The 16,522-nt window shown below is 35.6% G+C and overlaps 1 protein-coding gene across 7 annotated transcripts in view; it reads right to left on the reverse strand.

The window, feature by feature from the left end:
* Nucleotides 1-3,932: 3,932 nt before the first annotated feature.
* CSNK1A1 (casein kinase 1 alpha 1) overlaps nt 3,933-16,522 on the reverse strand; it is a 49,177-nt gene continuing 36,587 nt past the window's right edge. For 2 of the 7 annotated variants that reach the window (XM_061189830.1, XM_061189832.1), the window contains 2 exons: nt 15,069-15,175; nt 13,837-13,990 (listed from right to left, as the gene is read on the reverse strand). In XM_061189830.1, coding sequence (XP_061045813.1) covers nt 13,837-13,990; nt 15,069-15,175 — 261 coding nt within the window. Of the gene's footprint in view, nt 6,657-8,315; nt 9,251-9,997; nt 10,393-13,836; nt 13,991-15,068; nt 15,176-16,522 lie in introns of those variants that run through there. The other 5 variants (XR_009700845.1, XR_009700844.1, XR_009700846.1 and 2 more) reach the window with 5 other exon arrangements.

Genomic DNA, 16,522 nt, shown 5'->3' on the forward strand with positions numbered 1-16,522 from the left:
TTTGGTACTCGTTTAAGACACACAGACAATATAAATGTTAAAAGGGGTATAGTTAGTTCTCATTTATGAAACCAAGAGTAACAGAAGTACTTCCTCCGACCCTCTGCTTTGGTATCTTCAAAAGTAAAATGGAGACAGGACTTACCTTAGGGGAAGCTGTCACAATTAGGCATATCCAGATAAAGCGTTTAGAAAAGTGCTTAGCATATAGCACTATATAAATAACGTTACCAATCTCTAGGTTTAAAATGGTGAAAAATGGGAAGGGACAACACTGCTTAACAGTATGAAAAACTAAATAAAATCAGCTTTAGGTTCTGGCTCTGCAAAACTTACTAAGCTGTCTTGCCTAAGGTAGTCCTACTGTCCTCAGTTATCCAATGGGAATAACAGTAACTGTTTCATACAATTGTTAAAAGAGAATCGAGATGATGTACATAATTTTGAAAATCATAAAGTTCTACATAAATTCAAATTCTGCAGGACTTTTATGAAAGCTTAGTATGCCAATCTTTAAAATGGGGACAATCATTCCACTTTCAAACTGAGAATGAGGTTCAAAAAAGCCTAAGAATATTTTCTAAGTGTTCAAGCACTCAGTAGGTAGGGAGACACTTTTAAGACAATGTGAACGTTCTACTCATCAAACCTGCGCTTGCTACTTTTCGCTAAATGACTTTTCTAACGCATCATTACTTTCACCTTTATTAGCTGACTTTCTACTTCCCCTTTTCATTTTTTATATCAATATGTAAATCATGTGTTCTTATTCAGTAAGTTGCTATCATTATTTTGCTAATGTAATTGACAGATTTGGCCAGTAAGAACCCTTCAAGTGACTCCTGTGTCCTTGCAACACGTACCCATCACTTTTTGAGATTTCCTTTCTTTCTGCCACAAAAGAATGTTCCAGGTTCATCTTGTACTTTCTCTGCTCCAGCCCTGAAGTCAAAGATTTCTCCAAGGAGCCATGGTTTCTTTTAGTATTTAGGAATCAAGATCTAGGTGTTAGGTGTGCTCATTGCTACTGTAATATCATGGATTCTAGGCCTTCAGTGAACACAGCTAGGAAGTAAATGAAACATTATTACATACACACAAATACTAAACTCATGAAAGACAAAGGGTGAGGAACTGTCCCCAATTAAAAGACGCTACACAACCAACCAAAGCACAAGAAATGATCCTTTTGTTGGATCTGTGACAGAACTCAAAAAAAAAAAAAAAAAAAAAGTTATGAAAGACACTGGGGTAATTGATGAAACTGAATAGACTGGACTAGAAAGTTGGGTCAATATTAAAAATTTCTGATTTTGATAATCGCACGATGGTTAATGTAATAACGCCTTAGTTCTTAGGAAATTACACTTAGGTGTACAGGGTCATGGTTCTGCAACCCACTCTCAAATGGCTAAGTGTATGTTTAAAGAGCAAATGTACAAACAGTAGAGTAAATGGTGCAAAATGTTAACAACTGTTGAATCTGTGTCAAGAGCATAAGGGGATCACTGTACTATTCTAGTAATTTTGTTTTAAATAACATCAAGATAAATTACAAAATGAAGAAGCTTAAAAAGCACCTTGTCAACTAAAGGACTATATAAAACACAGGGTCTTGACGTGGTTCACTAAGATGACCGAGTATTAAGCTCTTGCCTGTCTTGCTGATTTGAACAATGACTGTATTATATATTTAGTAGATAAATGGGCAATTTATTTCGTCAATGAAAAGAAAAAGTTTTTATCTTAACTCCTGAGTATAAAGTTAAAGCAATCTGTGTTAACATTTTTAATGGCATCAAAGAAATGTAGATATGAAACGCCTGAATTTTGCTAAAGGCAAATAGAGTGGTTTTTGAAGGTTAGCAACTCATAGAACTGCTAAATTTCATCTTAAAATGGAATGACCTCTTTCCATTTCCTCCAAATGAAATACAGTCACCATGCTGGAGAACTGAACCATACAAACTCCTCTAAAATACAACCATGGTTCTTACTACTTTCAGCAAGTATGATGTGCTTCAGCATTTCTCATGATTTTACAGCACTTCTCATGATTTTCTCAGAACAATGGGAGTTCAACCTCTGTCCTCTTTTCAGTCCCAATGAATGATCTAATCCTCCCTTGCTATATTCTCTTTGCTTGGACTCTCTGGATAGGTTAGTTTCCTATTCAGTGACAGGTATTCCACAATGCCTTTCCTTTTTTGGAATGATCCTGGTCTCTTACAACAACTTAAATGGGTTCCCAACCTCCAATTTATCCCTCAATCAATACTTTGTGGTCCTTCCAAAGGGCACTTTCAATATTGTCCATTCTTTAAATGGCTCTGTATTTTATTCTCTACCTGCCACACTTACCTATCTGTATTTCACATCTTTCATTTGCTGCTCCCCATCTAACGAATCTGCTCCCACACTTGCTTAGACTTCTAGCCTACTCTTCCAAAAGCCTTAAACACCACCAAGAGTTAGATGTCCCTGCTAAGTGTTCCCACAGCATCCAAATGCTCACTTTTTAGTAATGGTAACTTAGGGGCACAAAACTGCTATCTCCTCTACTACACCGTGAGTTGTTAAAATGGAATTATCTTGGTCACCTTTGAATTCTGCAGCTGGTGCAGTTTCTGACATCCTAAAGTCAAACTGGAAGGTGCACTGTGATGGAAACCAACTAAAATCATTTCTTCAAACTCTTCTTACAAATATTTACCTATGAAAAATGTACATGATTGGAATGATAAATGGCCAGATAAAAATCCTTAATTTAACTATCAGACGAATAACTATGATTTATATGGCTCTGGCTAGCCTCCTCACGATGAACGACATGGATCTATTGGTCTCTTTAAGACTTTCTCCACCTCCATTTTACTCTTCTACTCATGTAGAAGTCATCTAATGAGTCAGGTGCTTTGACTCTCAGGTCCTGGGTGGTACTGACACCAAATATCTCAACATTGCTCCCAATACTAAAAACAATCATTAATATTACAAACATTTCTTCAAAATTTCAATCCAGATAGATGTACATGAAAGGCAACAACACAGTAGGAGTTTCTTGAAAAACCTTTTTAAGGGATCTGGTTTGGTAAAAGTAAAAGGTATAATGAACCAATTTGCCCCACCTGGCTGAAAAGGAGCAGAGACCAAACAACAGAATTAAGTGTGAATTCCCAGGTCTCTCAAACTTGCTGCACCTTTGTTCTCATTGTAGAACTCCAGCCACCGTGGGTCCACAGCCCCAAGCAACAGACAAAGTGAATTTGACCAACTTAAAATGTGTCTTGGGACAGCTAGCTTCTCTAACGGCTCTGATATTGCTCAACATTTCCACTATACCATTTGCATATGTCCTCAAAACTGGCCTAACACGTCATTTCAGAATATAAATCATTTTACTTCAACAATATACTATTTGATGATTAAATACAAAATGCATAGCCTGACTAGATCAAGTTACACTCAATTCATCGCCATCTTAGGCTGTTTGAAAGATGAGAAGTGCACTAAAAGTTTGTCAATAAACATATTCCAAAGAGTGGAAGTTTTTTTGGGGGGGATCCCCCACATGTCGTGAGCAACCATCACGTGATTATAGTATAGTCTCACTTCAAAAGGAACAGCACATCTGAGATACCTAAAATTTTTATGTTTGTAACATTTTACTATACCTCACAGACCTACTTACATGTTGGTCACACGGTTATCATTGTCTAAAAACTGACAAAGAGAAAACCTAAAATACTGCTATCAGTCTGGCTCAGAAAGAGTCAACTATCTCACAAACTGCTGGCGAATTTTTAGGAGCTAAGCTGAAAACATCTAGGCCACCCCTTCCCATGGTTCACTCTAGTCAAGTTACAAGAACGTAATCTCAATATTTCAGCAAATGTTAAGAGAAAACTAGCTCAGTGGCTTGGATTCTAAAATCCTTTTGTTTGGTATTTTTATTATAATGGAATTAAATTTATAATTAAAGTATAATCTGCTCAAAACATTGCAAGGACTAGTAGAAATAGGAAAAATCTCTTAATATTTGTTGATAGAAAATAATAGTAAAAGCAACCCTCCAAAATTCCACTTGCAGGCCATAGGAGCATGAGCACAACCGTATGGGAGGAGATAACCAGTCTCTCCCTTCATATATATTCTTTTTTATTTTCTTGTTATACCTTCCCAAAACAGAGACATTCAACAGTAGTTAGAATGGCCATCTCCCAACATTTAAAAAACTGCACCGCCCAATGGGTGAACAAAGTAAAGAGTAGTAACCTAGAGTTCAGCTGAGTAAGCCACTGCGGAGCCTTAAGTGGTGAGGTCTTCCAATTTCAGAGTGATGTGTCTTCAACTTGTATCATCATTTTAGTGGAAAAACATAATTTAATTTTGGTGAAATGAGATTCATCTCCCGACAGGATTAGTAACAGCATTCACTGAATTTCACATTCTTCTTTTGTGAACTGTGAAGAAAATGAATGGTAGCTAGAAGATCAATGGTATTCCAGCTCCAGCTGCAGATGGAATGACAATATACCAGGACAAAAACACCTATATTTTGATTTACAAAGCTAACAGCAGTTTTAAATCTGCAACTTAATTACAGACCAACTACACCACAACCTTTTCAAATGGCAAAAATACAAAAAAGTGTTACAAAAATATTTCAGAAAAAGTGCATAGTCTAAGTGCATAGTAAATAAAAGCACTGAAAAATATCTTGCTAGAGGGAGTTCAGCTTGGAAAAGTTATTACCAAAGCTAAACGTTTTTATTTTACACAAACTATACTCAAAAATAGCTTTATGAGACTGATTTCTGGCTAAAAGTATCAAAGGGTTTATTAGTCAAGAAACAAATACCTTAACCAACACGGGTGGATAGAAAGGAAACAAAGAAGCTGCCTACCCCAAAGTTCATACTCATTAAGATTTCTGCAGTATGATGGTGCTAATATATCTTTTAATGGCAAAATGTGGTCATCATTGAATTAATTATTGCTAACATAGTTTTCAAATGAAAAGAAAAAAAAAAAAGAAAAAAAAAAGGAAGAAAACAAACCTGACACAATCTGACCAAACACATGTCAATTTACAATTTCAAGGTTATTTTACAAAATACCTACATTTACACAAATAGGCGCCTGGCAGCATTTTTAGACAAAAGTTCTTTTAACTTATCCTGATGTGCTATAAATGAATAAATTACACTAAAGAATTAGTTATTAAGCTTTTCTTTCTCTTGGGTCAGAAAAAGAAAAGAGCCACACATAAGACTGAGAGATGAACTGCAGATAATTTATAGAAATGGGTGGGGGATAGGGAGGGTCAGCAGTCACAAGAACCTCACAGGGTATGATGCTCTCCAAGGTTAGGAGTCAGTCTGCTTAGAGCCAATCAACAAGGAATTTAAACAATAGTTTCATTTTGTAGTTAAACCCTTTAACGCTTTCATTCTTATTCAAAATCAGTCCAGGTGTTAGTCTGAGGCTGCAAAAGTTACAATACCAAGTCCTGGCAGTTGCAGCTGCAGCACTAGGTATTGTGCCTACAAGTCATAAAAAAAAAAGAAAAATGAAAGAATGCCTTTCCGCTTCAGGAAAAAAAAATTTTTTAAATAAAAAATTTGAGAAAAAGTCATGACACTAAATCTAAAATGATTCGCAAAGGAATATTACGTAACAAATGGCTTGAAGTAGTCTATTAAAAAATTGGGGAGATTTTGATTTCATAGTGAGTCAGCAAGGCATTTTTTTTTGTTTTAAAAAATCTCATTTCCTTACAGAAACAGTTTATAGTTTTTAATGAACTTGTAAACAAAAAAGCTCCCATTTCAAAATAAAACAAAATCCCAGATCATATAGATGTTTACAGTGATTACATTTATCTAAGCAACATACATACATGTTCAGTTTAAGATGTTAACTAAATTTCTGTGACAAATATGCTTTTTTCTTGTTTTTTTAATACCAAGAACATTATAGAGTTAATGCAGAGTCCTAAGGATAATCTAGTAGTCACTAAGTTTTTCTTAAGTCTTCACTTTAGATGCTGTTATTTCTAGCACAGGTAAGCAGGCAGTCTTTCATATGCTCAAACACTGGAATCTTTGGTTGCTACCATATCAGCTGGCTTGCAAACAAGAAGCCAACCATTTTAAGAATGTTTTAAGTGAACAACTTGCAAACCCCAGGGATGGATAAACCCTAAGAATGCACAACTGTGAGCATTTACAACCATCACAACTGTGGCTGAAGACTGTTCATGCCGTTCTTCTGAAATGAGATCTCAAAGCAGTATAGTTCAAAATAAAAGATCTTAACAAAAAATTGGCATATGCACAATTTCTCCACCAATTTGTGTGTCAACCATTTAGTTAACTTTTCCACTTGAAAAAATGCAATAGAAAACTGGACACCATGTTTCACTATCTCAGTTAATATTCACAATTACAGCGGCTACAACTCAGGACACAGCATCACCAGTGCTGCCCAGAGCCAGTTTATACTGAAATTAAGTTCTTTACACCAAGTAAATGGTTGTCCACAACCACTGGCTAGTGTACATAATGAACTAAAATTTCTAGATTTGGGGAGAAACAAATGCTGCTCCGATCATCTGCTCTGCTTCTTCTGTTCCTTGATTCATGCTTAGAAACCTATTAAAAAAAAATCAAAACAGAAAAAAAGAATGTTAAACTCCAAGTTAAAAAAATTTTCTTAACCACACCCAAAGTAGGGAAATAATTACTTTAGAATGGTAACTCATATGTTATTTTCATCTATTTGAAAATCACTAGGTCAGGTTAGCGTTTAAAATAAAAAAAACAGGAAACTTCTGCACTGGATGCCTCTAGGCAGGAGTGGTATACAGTGAATTAAAGCTTTCCGGTCCAGCATACAGTTCTCAAGAGAATTAGTGGTAATTCCAATAAGCCTGTTTTTGTTTACTTCTGTATTTCTAGTACCTAGAATACATTATGTGTTTATTAGTCAAATAAATAAAAAATAAGATTGCTTTATCAACTAGAAAGTAGTTTTAATCATACTGTGAGCAGGAACTTTTCTGTACATTATTTCTGACACAAACGAGGAACAAAAGGCTTTAATAATAAATGTATTCAAGGCATAATTATCTGAGTTATTCCACTGAACACAAACCTGGTAAGTATATGATTTTTATACAGAAACCTTAGACCTATAAAAATTCTTTACGTCTATCAGTTACATTAAAAAGACTAGTTTTTTACCACTGATTTGAAAATGTAAATGAGTGAGGCTTTCTGGCTTTACTTTCAAGCCTCCCCACCCTGTAAATACACTTCTCCTCCTCCACAAATTAGACCTCAGGGCTTCCACATAAAGGCAGGTTTGAATAGGAGGCTCAGGTAATAATAGCTGCATGTTCTATCTACAGCTGAAGGCAACCAGAGGAAATACGCCATTTCTAATACCTACAAGCTTTATCTATAGCTAAAGGGAATATGCTGTCTCAACATCATGAAAATTCCATCAGCACCTCTCACCTACAGGCCTCCTTTAAGTCATCAATGACCCTTGGTCCAACCCCTCCTCTTACAGCCAACCTATATAGCGCATTCTAGCTCACTCTAATCACTCACTTCCTCAGCACAAACCATGTTTTTGTCAATCATAAGCTGCTCCTTTTTTGGTACTTCAACATTTGCAGGATCATCTCCAGCAGGCTTTGTGGGATAAATGAAATAGTTCTGTAATTTACTTTTCATGCATGTATGCCTTTGTTTTTTCATTTGAGGGCAGAAAGTCATCTTCATTCATTTGAAAACTATATTGTGACAAGCTCCGAAGACAAAGATGTGAGTGTTGTACTTCTCTGTCTCTCCACAGTGCCTTAACAGAGTAGGTGCAAAACAGGCTTTTGCTGCCTGTCCTAGCACTAAGTTCATAAAGCAAATGCCAAAAGTGAAAGATAATGAAACTTTCTGAAAATGTACTTTGCCACAGGAATACTACGTTTCTGATGCATGTTATTAAATAGGATTCGCAGTGTAAAACCACAAAAAGAAAAGGCTGTCAAATCAAACCTGAATTAAATTTTTAAAAATCTAACCATATACTGTAACTTAGTTCCAATGTTAAAATACAGAATATTTTAAAGCAAATTAAAACTATGGATTAGCTAAATAGCAATGACCCTTATCCTGAGGAGCATCTGGTTTCAAGTCCTGCAATTATCATTAAATACAATAAAAATGTTTTCACAACCACTAAAATTGTTGGGTTTTCTTATACTGTAGCTTTTTTACACAATTACACGATACTGAATAATTACTGGTATCCCCCTACTTTTCGAAAAGTTCGCTTTATGCCACTTCACATTACATGAAAGGCCTACATTAGTACCTGTTTTCACTAACCAAAGATTTTTTGCTTTTACGAAAAAAGGCAAAAAGCAAAAATAGCATTCAGCGTTTCACAGCAAACCTAGAGGCAGCACGCACCCTGAGTAGTGATAATGGCACTCCTGAGGAGTGATAAAGGCACCGCCAAGTTCTTTCCCTGGGAACTACCATCAGCCTCAGCGGCCACAGCTTTGGACTGTGTCTGCTAGCATCTATGCATTATCTCAATTTTTCAGCAACATGTATCCTAAGGTAACTGCTTCTTTGCTTTATGCCATTTTAGCTTAGAAAAGGTTTCGAATGCCCTACTTTCAGACAGGGAAACCTGTACTATATTGAATATCCAAACAGCATTAAAATGAAAACCACTGTCACTAACAAACTAAAAAGAAAACATAAGTTACATTGTCAAAATATTAGAAAACTCTTGTGTCTTTAATAGGGATAAGAATTGTATCTGTTCATCTTTTAATCTGGTATTTGAAGAACTGCTGGGTCAATTAATGATTACAATTGTTTAGGGGCTGGTTAAAGGCTAGCCTAACAATATTCCTGGTAGAATAGAGCAGTCAAATCCAGATTTAACTCTTCAGACTGGCCAATGGTAGGATATTCCACCCAGGGATCAATGTTTCTCCGGTGAATTGTCCTAAAATGTTACAGATGCTTGTTTAGGAAAAATCTCAATAGGAGCATTCAGCAGGTATTCAAGATTCAATCTTCAAGTACTAAGTATTCTTTTCCTCAGTGTGCAATTAGTCCTTGGTTTGTCTTGTAGTTCAGGTGGTATCTCCTGGTTTCTAAAGTCCAAAAACCCATCTTCACTGCAACAGTTAAAATAAGGAATGAAGGAATGAATCCCTTTGTTCCTAAAAAAGAGGGGGGGGGAGAGGGAGGAGTTAAAATAGGGTTGGAGAATTAATGTGACAAGTTCAGGACTTAATAGATACATTTAAGTTTTCTTTACAAATCTGCAGAAGGAGAAAGAATGTTTATTTTTATACAACTAACCAGGAGATTCTATCCCTCAGTCTGAAATCTGGAAAGTATGTATCCACTCCTATTTGTAAATTAACTTCAGATTAACTTGATTTTGTTTTTCAACAGAACCACAAACTAGTTCAAAGATGTATTTATGTAATAGTAAGGCTAGGAAGTTTGCGATGAGCTTTTAAAATTTAGAGTCCTTTCACAGTATAAGACATAACTTTTAAAAATTAATTTTGACTATAATATTTACATTCACTATGCAAAGCCATTTATATTAACTAACTTTTCTTATAATATGCTTGTGTGGTTTTTCTGGTTGTATAGAATCAGAATCAAGCTTGGAGAATTCTGAATCAGACCGACAGTATAAAAGTTGAAGGAAAAAACAAGAACTAAAATAACTCTTCTTTTTCCACAGAAACTAAAAAAGTATTTAGTTGGGAAAGATAAAGGAAACAGATTTTATTTTTATCACTACAAATAAGATAAATGACAACTTAAGTATAGCAGGTACACATCATTCCTAAGCTGCATTAAAAAAAGACTGATGACCTGATTTCTTTTGTCTTCTCTTTTACAGAATTAATTCTGCTACAGATTTCTAAGGATGCTGAATTTTAAAATACCTGTTACAATTGCTTCCTTCCCCAGCTGGTAGATGGTCTGCATTATACACCACTGAGTCACAGCAACACTGTACTCTTCTAGGTCTTCTGACAGTTGTTTTCAATCTGACAAGTTGAAAAGTTTGATAGGTCCAGCAAGCCTTCGAGAGGTGGGCTTCAGATCACTTCAAATCAACTCTTAAGCACTCATCTTTATTTCCTGTTGGGTTATTTGGTTCTTTTCTCTCCAGCTTTATTGTCCACAGTGAAAAAAAGCTGACAAAAATTTCAGCAAACAGATGCAGCTCCCCGGCACCTCTTTGGATTGAAAGTATTCGGAGCAGAGCCGTCTCTCCAGATATTTCAAGGTCTTCCCCTGTGATATGGTTTACGTTGCTGAATGACCAGCCACGTTCCTAGCAGCAATTGGTGAAGTCAGAAAAAGTTAAGCTAGACGTAAATGGTAAGTGAAGCCCAATAAATACTGGAAGGTAAATCAAGGAAGACCATGAACATGTAGGATAATGTGACGGAAAAAATATTTCTTATCTATTAAACGCCAACAATTTGACATTCATGTATATTATGATAAAACTATGCTTAGTAGCAATGACTGGAATAGTGAACAGATGGGTTAAGATGATGAGAATAGTAGAATTAGGAGAGGATCCACCTTTGGCTTCACTACCTTCTGCAATTCTCCCCATCTCTGCCCTCAACTAAAGAAACAGTTAAGTGAATTCTGAATGTCCTAAAAATATTTCTTTTTCCTTTACTTCTTAAATGTTTTGAAAAGTACTTTCCTTATAATCAAATATAGCTGAAGGGAGTGAAAATGAATTTGGAAGTGTATCAGATGTATTATCTTTTGTTTTCCTCTTTAACGTGTATAAAAACAATAACTGTAGTCTTGTGGTACCTGAGCACTTAAAAACAGTACAGATCATAGTGAGCATTAGGGGAGACGCCTTGTAGTCTTTTGATGGCCTTCAAAATGGAATATTTCAAAAGATCTTTTCTTTAGAAAAGTAAACAGAAGTCTATTACATGTGAGTCCACCTTAGCTGAATGAGTCAGACTTCGAAGTCTTTGCACATTCTTAGTAAACTGCTAAAACAACTTACAGCTTTCAATGGAAGAAACATCAGATAAAGATTTTTCCAAAATTATCACAGAAAACATATTAGTAAAAGCTACCATTTGGGGGATTTTTCCCCAGGAATGTATGTGCCTGCAATATAGAGATTTACTTGCTGAAGATCCATTTAAGATACTGAATCCTCTGATGTGGAAACCCCTGAAAGGGTAACTCGTGAATAACAAATGATATATTTAAAAAGCACATCTAAAATTTTAACTAGAAAAATGTAATACGATTTTTTTTCATCACCACAGAAAAGATTTCTTGATATCAATGAATCATTGAGCTCTTCCTTGAATAAAAGCTTACTGTAGGGAATCCTAAGAGAATATGCTTTCAAACACCCTTATTACTTAGAGATTGGAATCAGGAGTAAGTAAAGCTAGAGCAGTTATTTTCAAACTCCAAGCTTCACAGATTTCTTACTGGATGACCCAGATAATGGGGTTGGGGTAGAGGTTAGTTAGGGGAAATAGACTCCCCATACTTATTTCATACCACCCTCAACTGTGCTATGCTTTCATGGCTTTATATATGGGGGGGTTTTGTGTAAGATTTGTTTAGGGCACTAAGTTTTATATCCAAAATAAAATGAGTCAAAGATTAAAAAGAATTTTGTTCTTTGTATTCTGTGGAGTGGCATGTTTTAATTGCAAGCAATATTTTGCTTAGAGTCAAAACATACTGCCTGGAAATGCATTTCTGAAAGCAGTCAGTGATATGTGGTGGGTTTTATGAAAAGTCCAAATTTTTAAGACTTTACAAGTCCATGTCTGTGTGATATTTGTATAACTCCAGTGTCTAATAATGCTATGAAATTTTTATAAGATTTTAAGTTGCTTTTATGAAAAATACAATACAAAAGAAGGATTAAACTTAAGCTTAATTACAATTTTTTCCAATGAAACATACTAACTCAGTGGATCCAACTTCTCATCTTTAAGACCTAGATAAGGCAGGACAAAAATTTTGCTTGTTTATTGAGTAAGAGACACACAGTAAACTAACAAGGAAACTAGCTCAAAATAAGGTAATTCTTTCTGAAGGCTGCTGAATGCCTGAAGTGCAATGTTCTAGGTCAGATGAGATTTCAACCTAATTTTCGTTCTAGAAACTGCAACTTGTAATAATCCTATTATCCCAGCTAGCTTTAGTCAAAAACTGGTTTCATTTTGTGAGAAAAAGCAAATACACTGTAGGTGTCAGGTCCTCAGTTTACAGAGTCTATGTGGTCTTACCTAAATGGCAGGACAACTTCTCAGCAATACTAGCCACCTACCTCATTAAGAACCTGTTGACAATATGATTAGTTATATAATGATTAAAACATTCAAAAGTGACAATTAAATTCCAACTATGATGCAGAGGTAGAGCACTGAGCAAGCATTAGTGTTTGTTATCTTGAGTTCAAACTTCCTCATCTAAGAACTCCCACTACATTAAACCTCCAACTGTGGATCCTTCCCAGAAACGTGGAAACGAAGTACCTCAACTTCATTCCTAATAGATGAGCTGCTGGGAGGAGGATGACATCAGTTAACTATACTACTTGAAAAGTATCCTCAGATTAGAGCCTACTTTTAAATTACAAAATTTAATTGCAACAGTAAAAATATGGACCAAAGAAAACCAAGTTCAGATTAGAGCAGTGATTCAGAAATTATGTAATTAGAAACCAAAAAACAAACCTTACCTGCCCACCACTTCCAGGAAGTAGGCAGGTATCAGGAGGTAAGCCCCAGAAAGGGGAAAAGAAAAACAAACAAAAAACATAAAACACAGGAGTTGAACTGTATGGCAACAGTGATAAGAAATGGAACTGTGCCCTAACAGTTCTACTCCTTAGTAGCACTAAGAGTGCCAGAGAGATATAGAAAGGAAATAGATTAGCAGCTCAGTGGCATTTGCCCCAGTTTGTTTTTTTTTTTCCAATTTGCGAGGAATAACTGCAGAATTCAATTCTACAGTAGACCCCTAGACCCTGAATATTTGTACAATTAAAAAAAAGTAAAAAAAAAAAAAAAGTAAAGCCCTAAGAAAAAAATCATTTTGAAATTAAGAACATATGTAGCTAAGCAGCAACTAAAAGAGAGATATATTTTTGTGATAAGGAAGGATGTGTCGAGCTTTTCAGTTATTTGAGCATTTAAGAGAGTAAATGAGGTGCTCTGCAACTGAGAAGACAGACACTTCGGGGGCAATGCCAGACTCACCTCTTGAACTTAGATCATGTTCACAATTTTCCATTTTGAATTCTAAAGCATTAACATGCAGAAAAATTCTTAACACTGTTAGTTGGAAAGAAAGTCAAAATACCATGGCTAACCAGATTCATTATTAAAAATCAACAAGTGTTAGGTCTAGGATTTTGGATTGATTGATTATACCATATTCCCAACACCGAATGTTTATTTTGGAAAGGGTTAATGAATGAGTAAAAAAGATGCAGTTGTTAAAAATGACCCAAAATCCCAAGAGAAATGATAATAATATACACACATATATGTATATACAAATACATATACATATATATGAATAAGGACATTTGGGTTTAAAGTTAGTAGTCAAATTTTCCAAGGACGTCTTTTTTTTAAAACAAAGAGCCAAATTTTTATGTATTTTAAAACCACCTCCTCGATCTAACACTGTTAGAAATGGATGAATTACCCAATTTTGTGTTCAATTTTTTTTCCCTGTAACGTCACTTGGTTCTTGGCTACTAACCTTTCATGTTACTCTTGGTTTTGTCAGTTTGCTTGCCTGTGGGGGTTTGGGCCTGCTGACCCTGCCCACTTGAAGAGGCTGCCTGCTGTGCTGCTTTCTGCTTTAACATTGTCCAATCAAATGTGTAGTCATATTGGTGATTCAGGGTCCTGGAAAATATAAAATTATATGTTAACTCATTATTAATAGGGTCCAATTAAATACTCCACAGAACTTTCAAGACAGTGAGAGCATTTTTTAAGGAAATGAGTATCTTCTCTTAAGTGTGGTAGCTTCTACAAGATTTCTTTCCCTACAGATGACTTACTGTTCAGTTAATGCCACTTTTTACATGTCTCAATTGGGGGGAAATGATGTCACCGCTTTGGTCTGCTGTATTCAAGAATAAATCCTCTCCCTTTTCAAAAAGAAGCTGCCTTTAAACTTTCTTGAAATGAGCAGGGGAGTGGGAATGAAAGGCAGCCATGAGGGAATTCTCTGGCAGTCCAGTGGTTAGGACTCCGCGCTTTCACTGCCGAGGGCGCGGGTTCAACCCCTGGTCGGGGAACTAAGATCCCACAAGCGGCACTGTGCAGCCAAAAAAAAGGCAGCATGAACAACAAAAACACTGAGTCAAGCTGTCAGTTATGGGGGAATATTCTTAACAGAAGGTATCCCCTAAAGACAAATCAGAGTAGACGTGAGACTGTAACTTTGAGAGGGCGATGTCTATGCTGGTGACTTGGTAAGACTTTTCTAGGATTAGAGGATTATCCCTAATTCTTCTCTTCCAACTAAGATTTTGAGCCACATGTACTTTATTTTTCCCTTTTGTTCAAGACCAATTATGGGTTGTATACCTAGGGACCCTAGAGTTTGGGCCTACCTCCACAATATCATAAACTCCAATTACTGCCTGATATTTTAATTGCTATTCATTTTGGTAATGAGCAGGGTTCTCTACCAAGTTGGAGAGTCCCAACTGCCACCAACAGTCACTTGTATCTAAAGTGAATTGTGTAACTATTGTGGAAAACTTATATTCTACTTTGAGTTTGATTTAAGTTTCTCCATCCCAAACTAAAATATTTCAAGGACATTTGGAAATGGAAAAATGTCAAACTCACAGTTTCTTAACATTTCATTCATACTGGTTAGACCCACTTTTACTTGCTACTTGTCAGAATAGATATGTTGGGCAGACTGAACTAATTTCCCTCACTGGAGTTTATAGTCTTAAAAACTGACCTGAAAAGAATGCGGAATAGCTGCCTCAGGTACATGTAATCCGGGGCTTCCTCAAAGCGCAGCCCACGGCAATAGTTTAAGTACATGGCAAATTCTGCAGGAAATCCCTACGAGTTCAAGAGTTAAAACACAAAATTAAGACAACAACAACAAAAAACTTACTTAAGACAGAAAAATCAATGTATTTAAAAACAAGCAAGAAATGTATTTGAGGATATTTTACTACTTTGCTAGAAGATCTGAGAACTAAAATAGCAATAATATGACTTGGTATCCTCATAAATTTGACAAAATTTCATCGTCCCAACCACCTTATTATGTACTATATCTTTTAATATTGGTAGAGGAAATATACATCCTTTCCTTACAGTATCAGGTTCTTAAATAATTTAGATATCCCACTTGTTAATCTATTATTTTATCAATGTACAATAACTGGATGGCAATAAAGAATAAACAACAAAAATGAGGCCAGTAATGTTCTTTGCCAGAACAGGACAGTGAATGGGTACTCTCTCTCCATTCTGAAATTACTTTCTTTTTAAACAGCAGTATAGACCTATATAAAGAGAAGTAAAATCAAGAGTGCAATTATACAAAGCAACCATTGTTATGATATAGATCAATCCACTACCACACCCTATGAATATACTGGGTTTGTCTTTTCTTTTTTCCATAATCCAATGCTTCCTCCTATGAATAGATTGGGTTTGTCTTTTTTGCCATAACTGTTATCATACTGCATACATAATATATTCCGTTTTCCATTAAAAGATTGCAAGCATCCTTCTATGTCATTTCTAACCTCCGCATGAACTTTTTAGAAGTTCATGGCTGGATATTATTTGACCTAATGAATACATCATAATTAACTTGTTCCCTATAATTGGACATTTAGAGGATTCCATTTTTCTCTATTATAGACAATACTAATAAGTACGTCTGTGGTGTAAACTGTTTCCACGTCTGGTTTCTTAGCAAAGATTCTCAAAGATGTATACAGACGTTTTTTTAAGACTGTAGATATTAGTCACCAAAAGGATTTTGCCATTAGGAACCTAGAAATGCGAAGTATTTTAACAACAAAAATCCTCACATCTCCTCCCTTTGAGTAAATGTGAATGTGAAGGGAGATGAGTTAAAAGAGACAGTCTCTTCCCAAAACCTTATGACTTTGAGAAATTTCTCACATCCACAAGGTAGGATAGAATGTATATATCCACAACATTTATTTTTTATTGATTACAGTGATGGAAACAAATTTAATTTTTACAAAGTACTTTTTTTAAAATTTATTTTATCTATTTTATTTTTGGCTGCGTTGGGTCTTTGTTGCTGTGTGCAGGCTTTTCTCTGGTTCCGGTGAGTGGGGGTTACTCTTTGTTGTGATGCAAGGTCTTCTCATTGCAGTGGCTTCTCGTTGCAGAGCACTGGCTCTAGGCGCGTGGGCTTCA

This window comes from Eubalaena glacialis, chromosome 4 (assembly GCF_028564815.1).
Source record: "Eubalaena glacialis isolate mEubGla1 chromosome 4, mEubGla1.1.hap2.+ XY, whole genome shotgun sequence".
Classification (NCBI taxonomy): Eukaryota; Metazoa; Chordata; class Mammalia; order Artiodactyla; family Balaenidae; genus Eubalaena; species Eubalaena glacialis.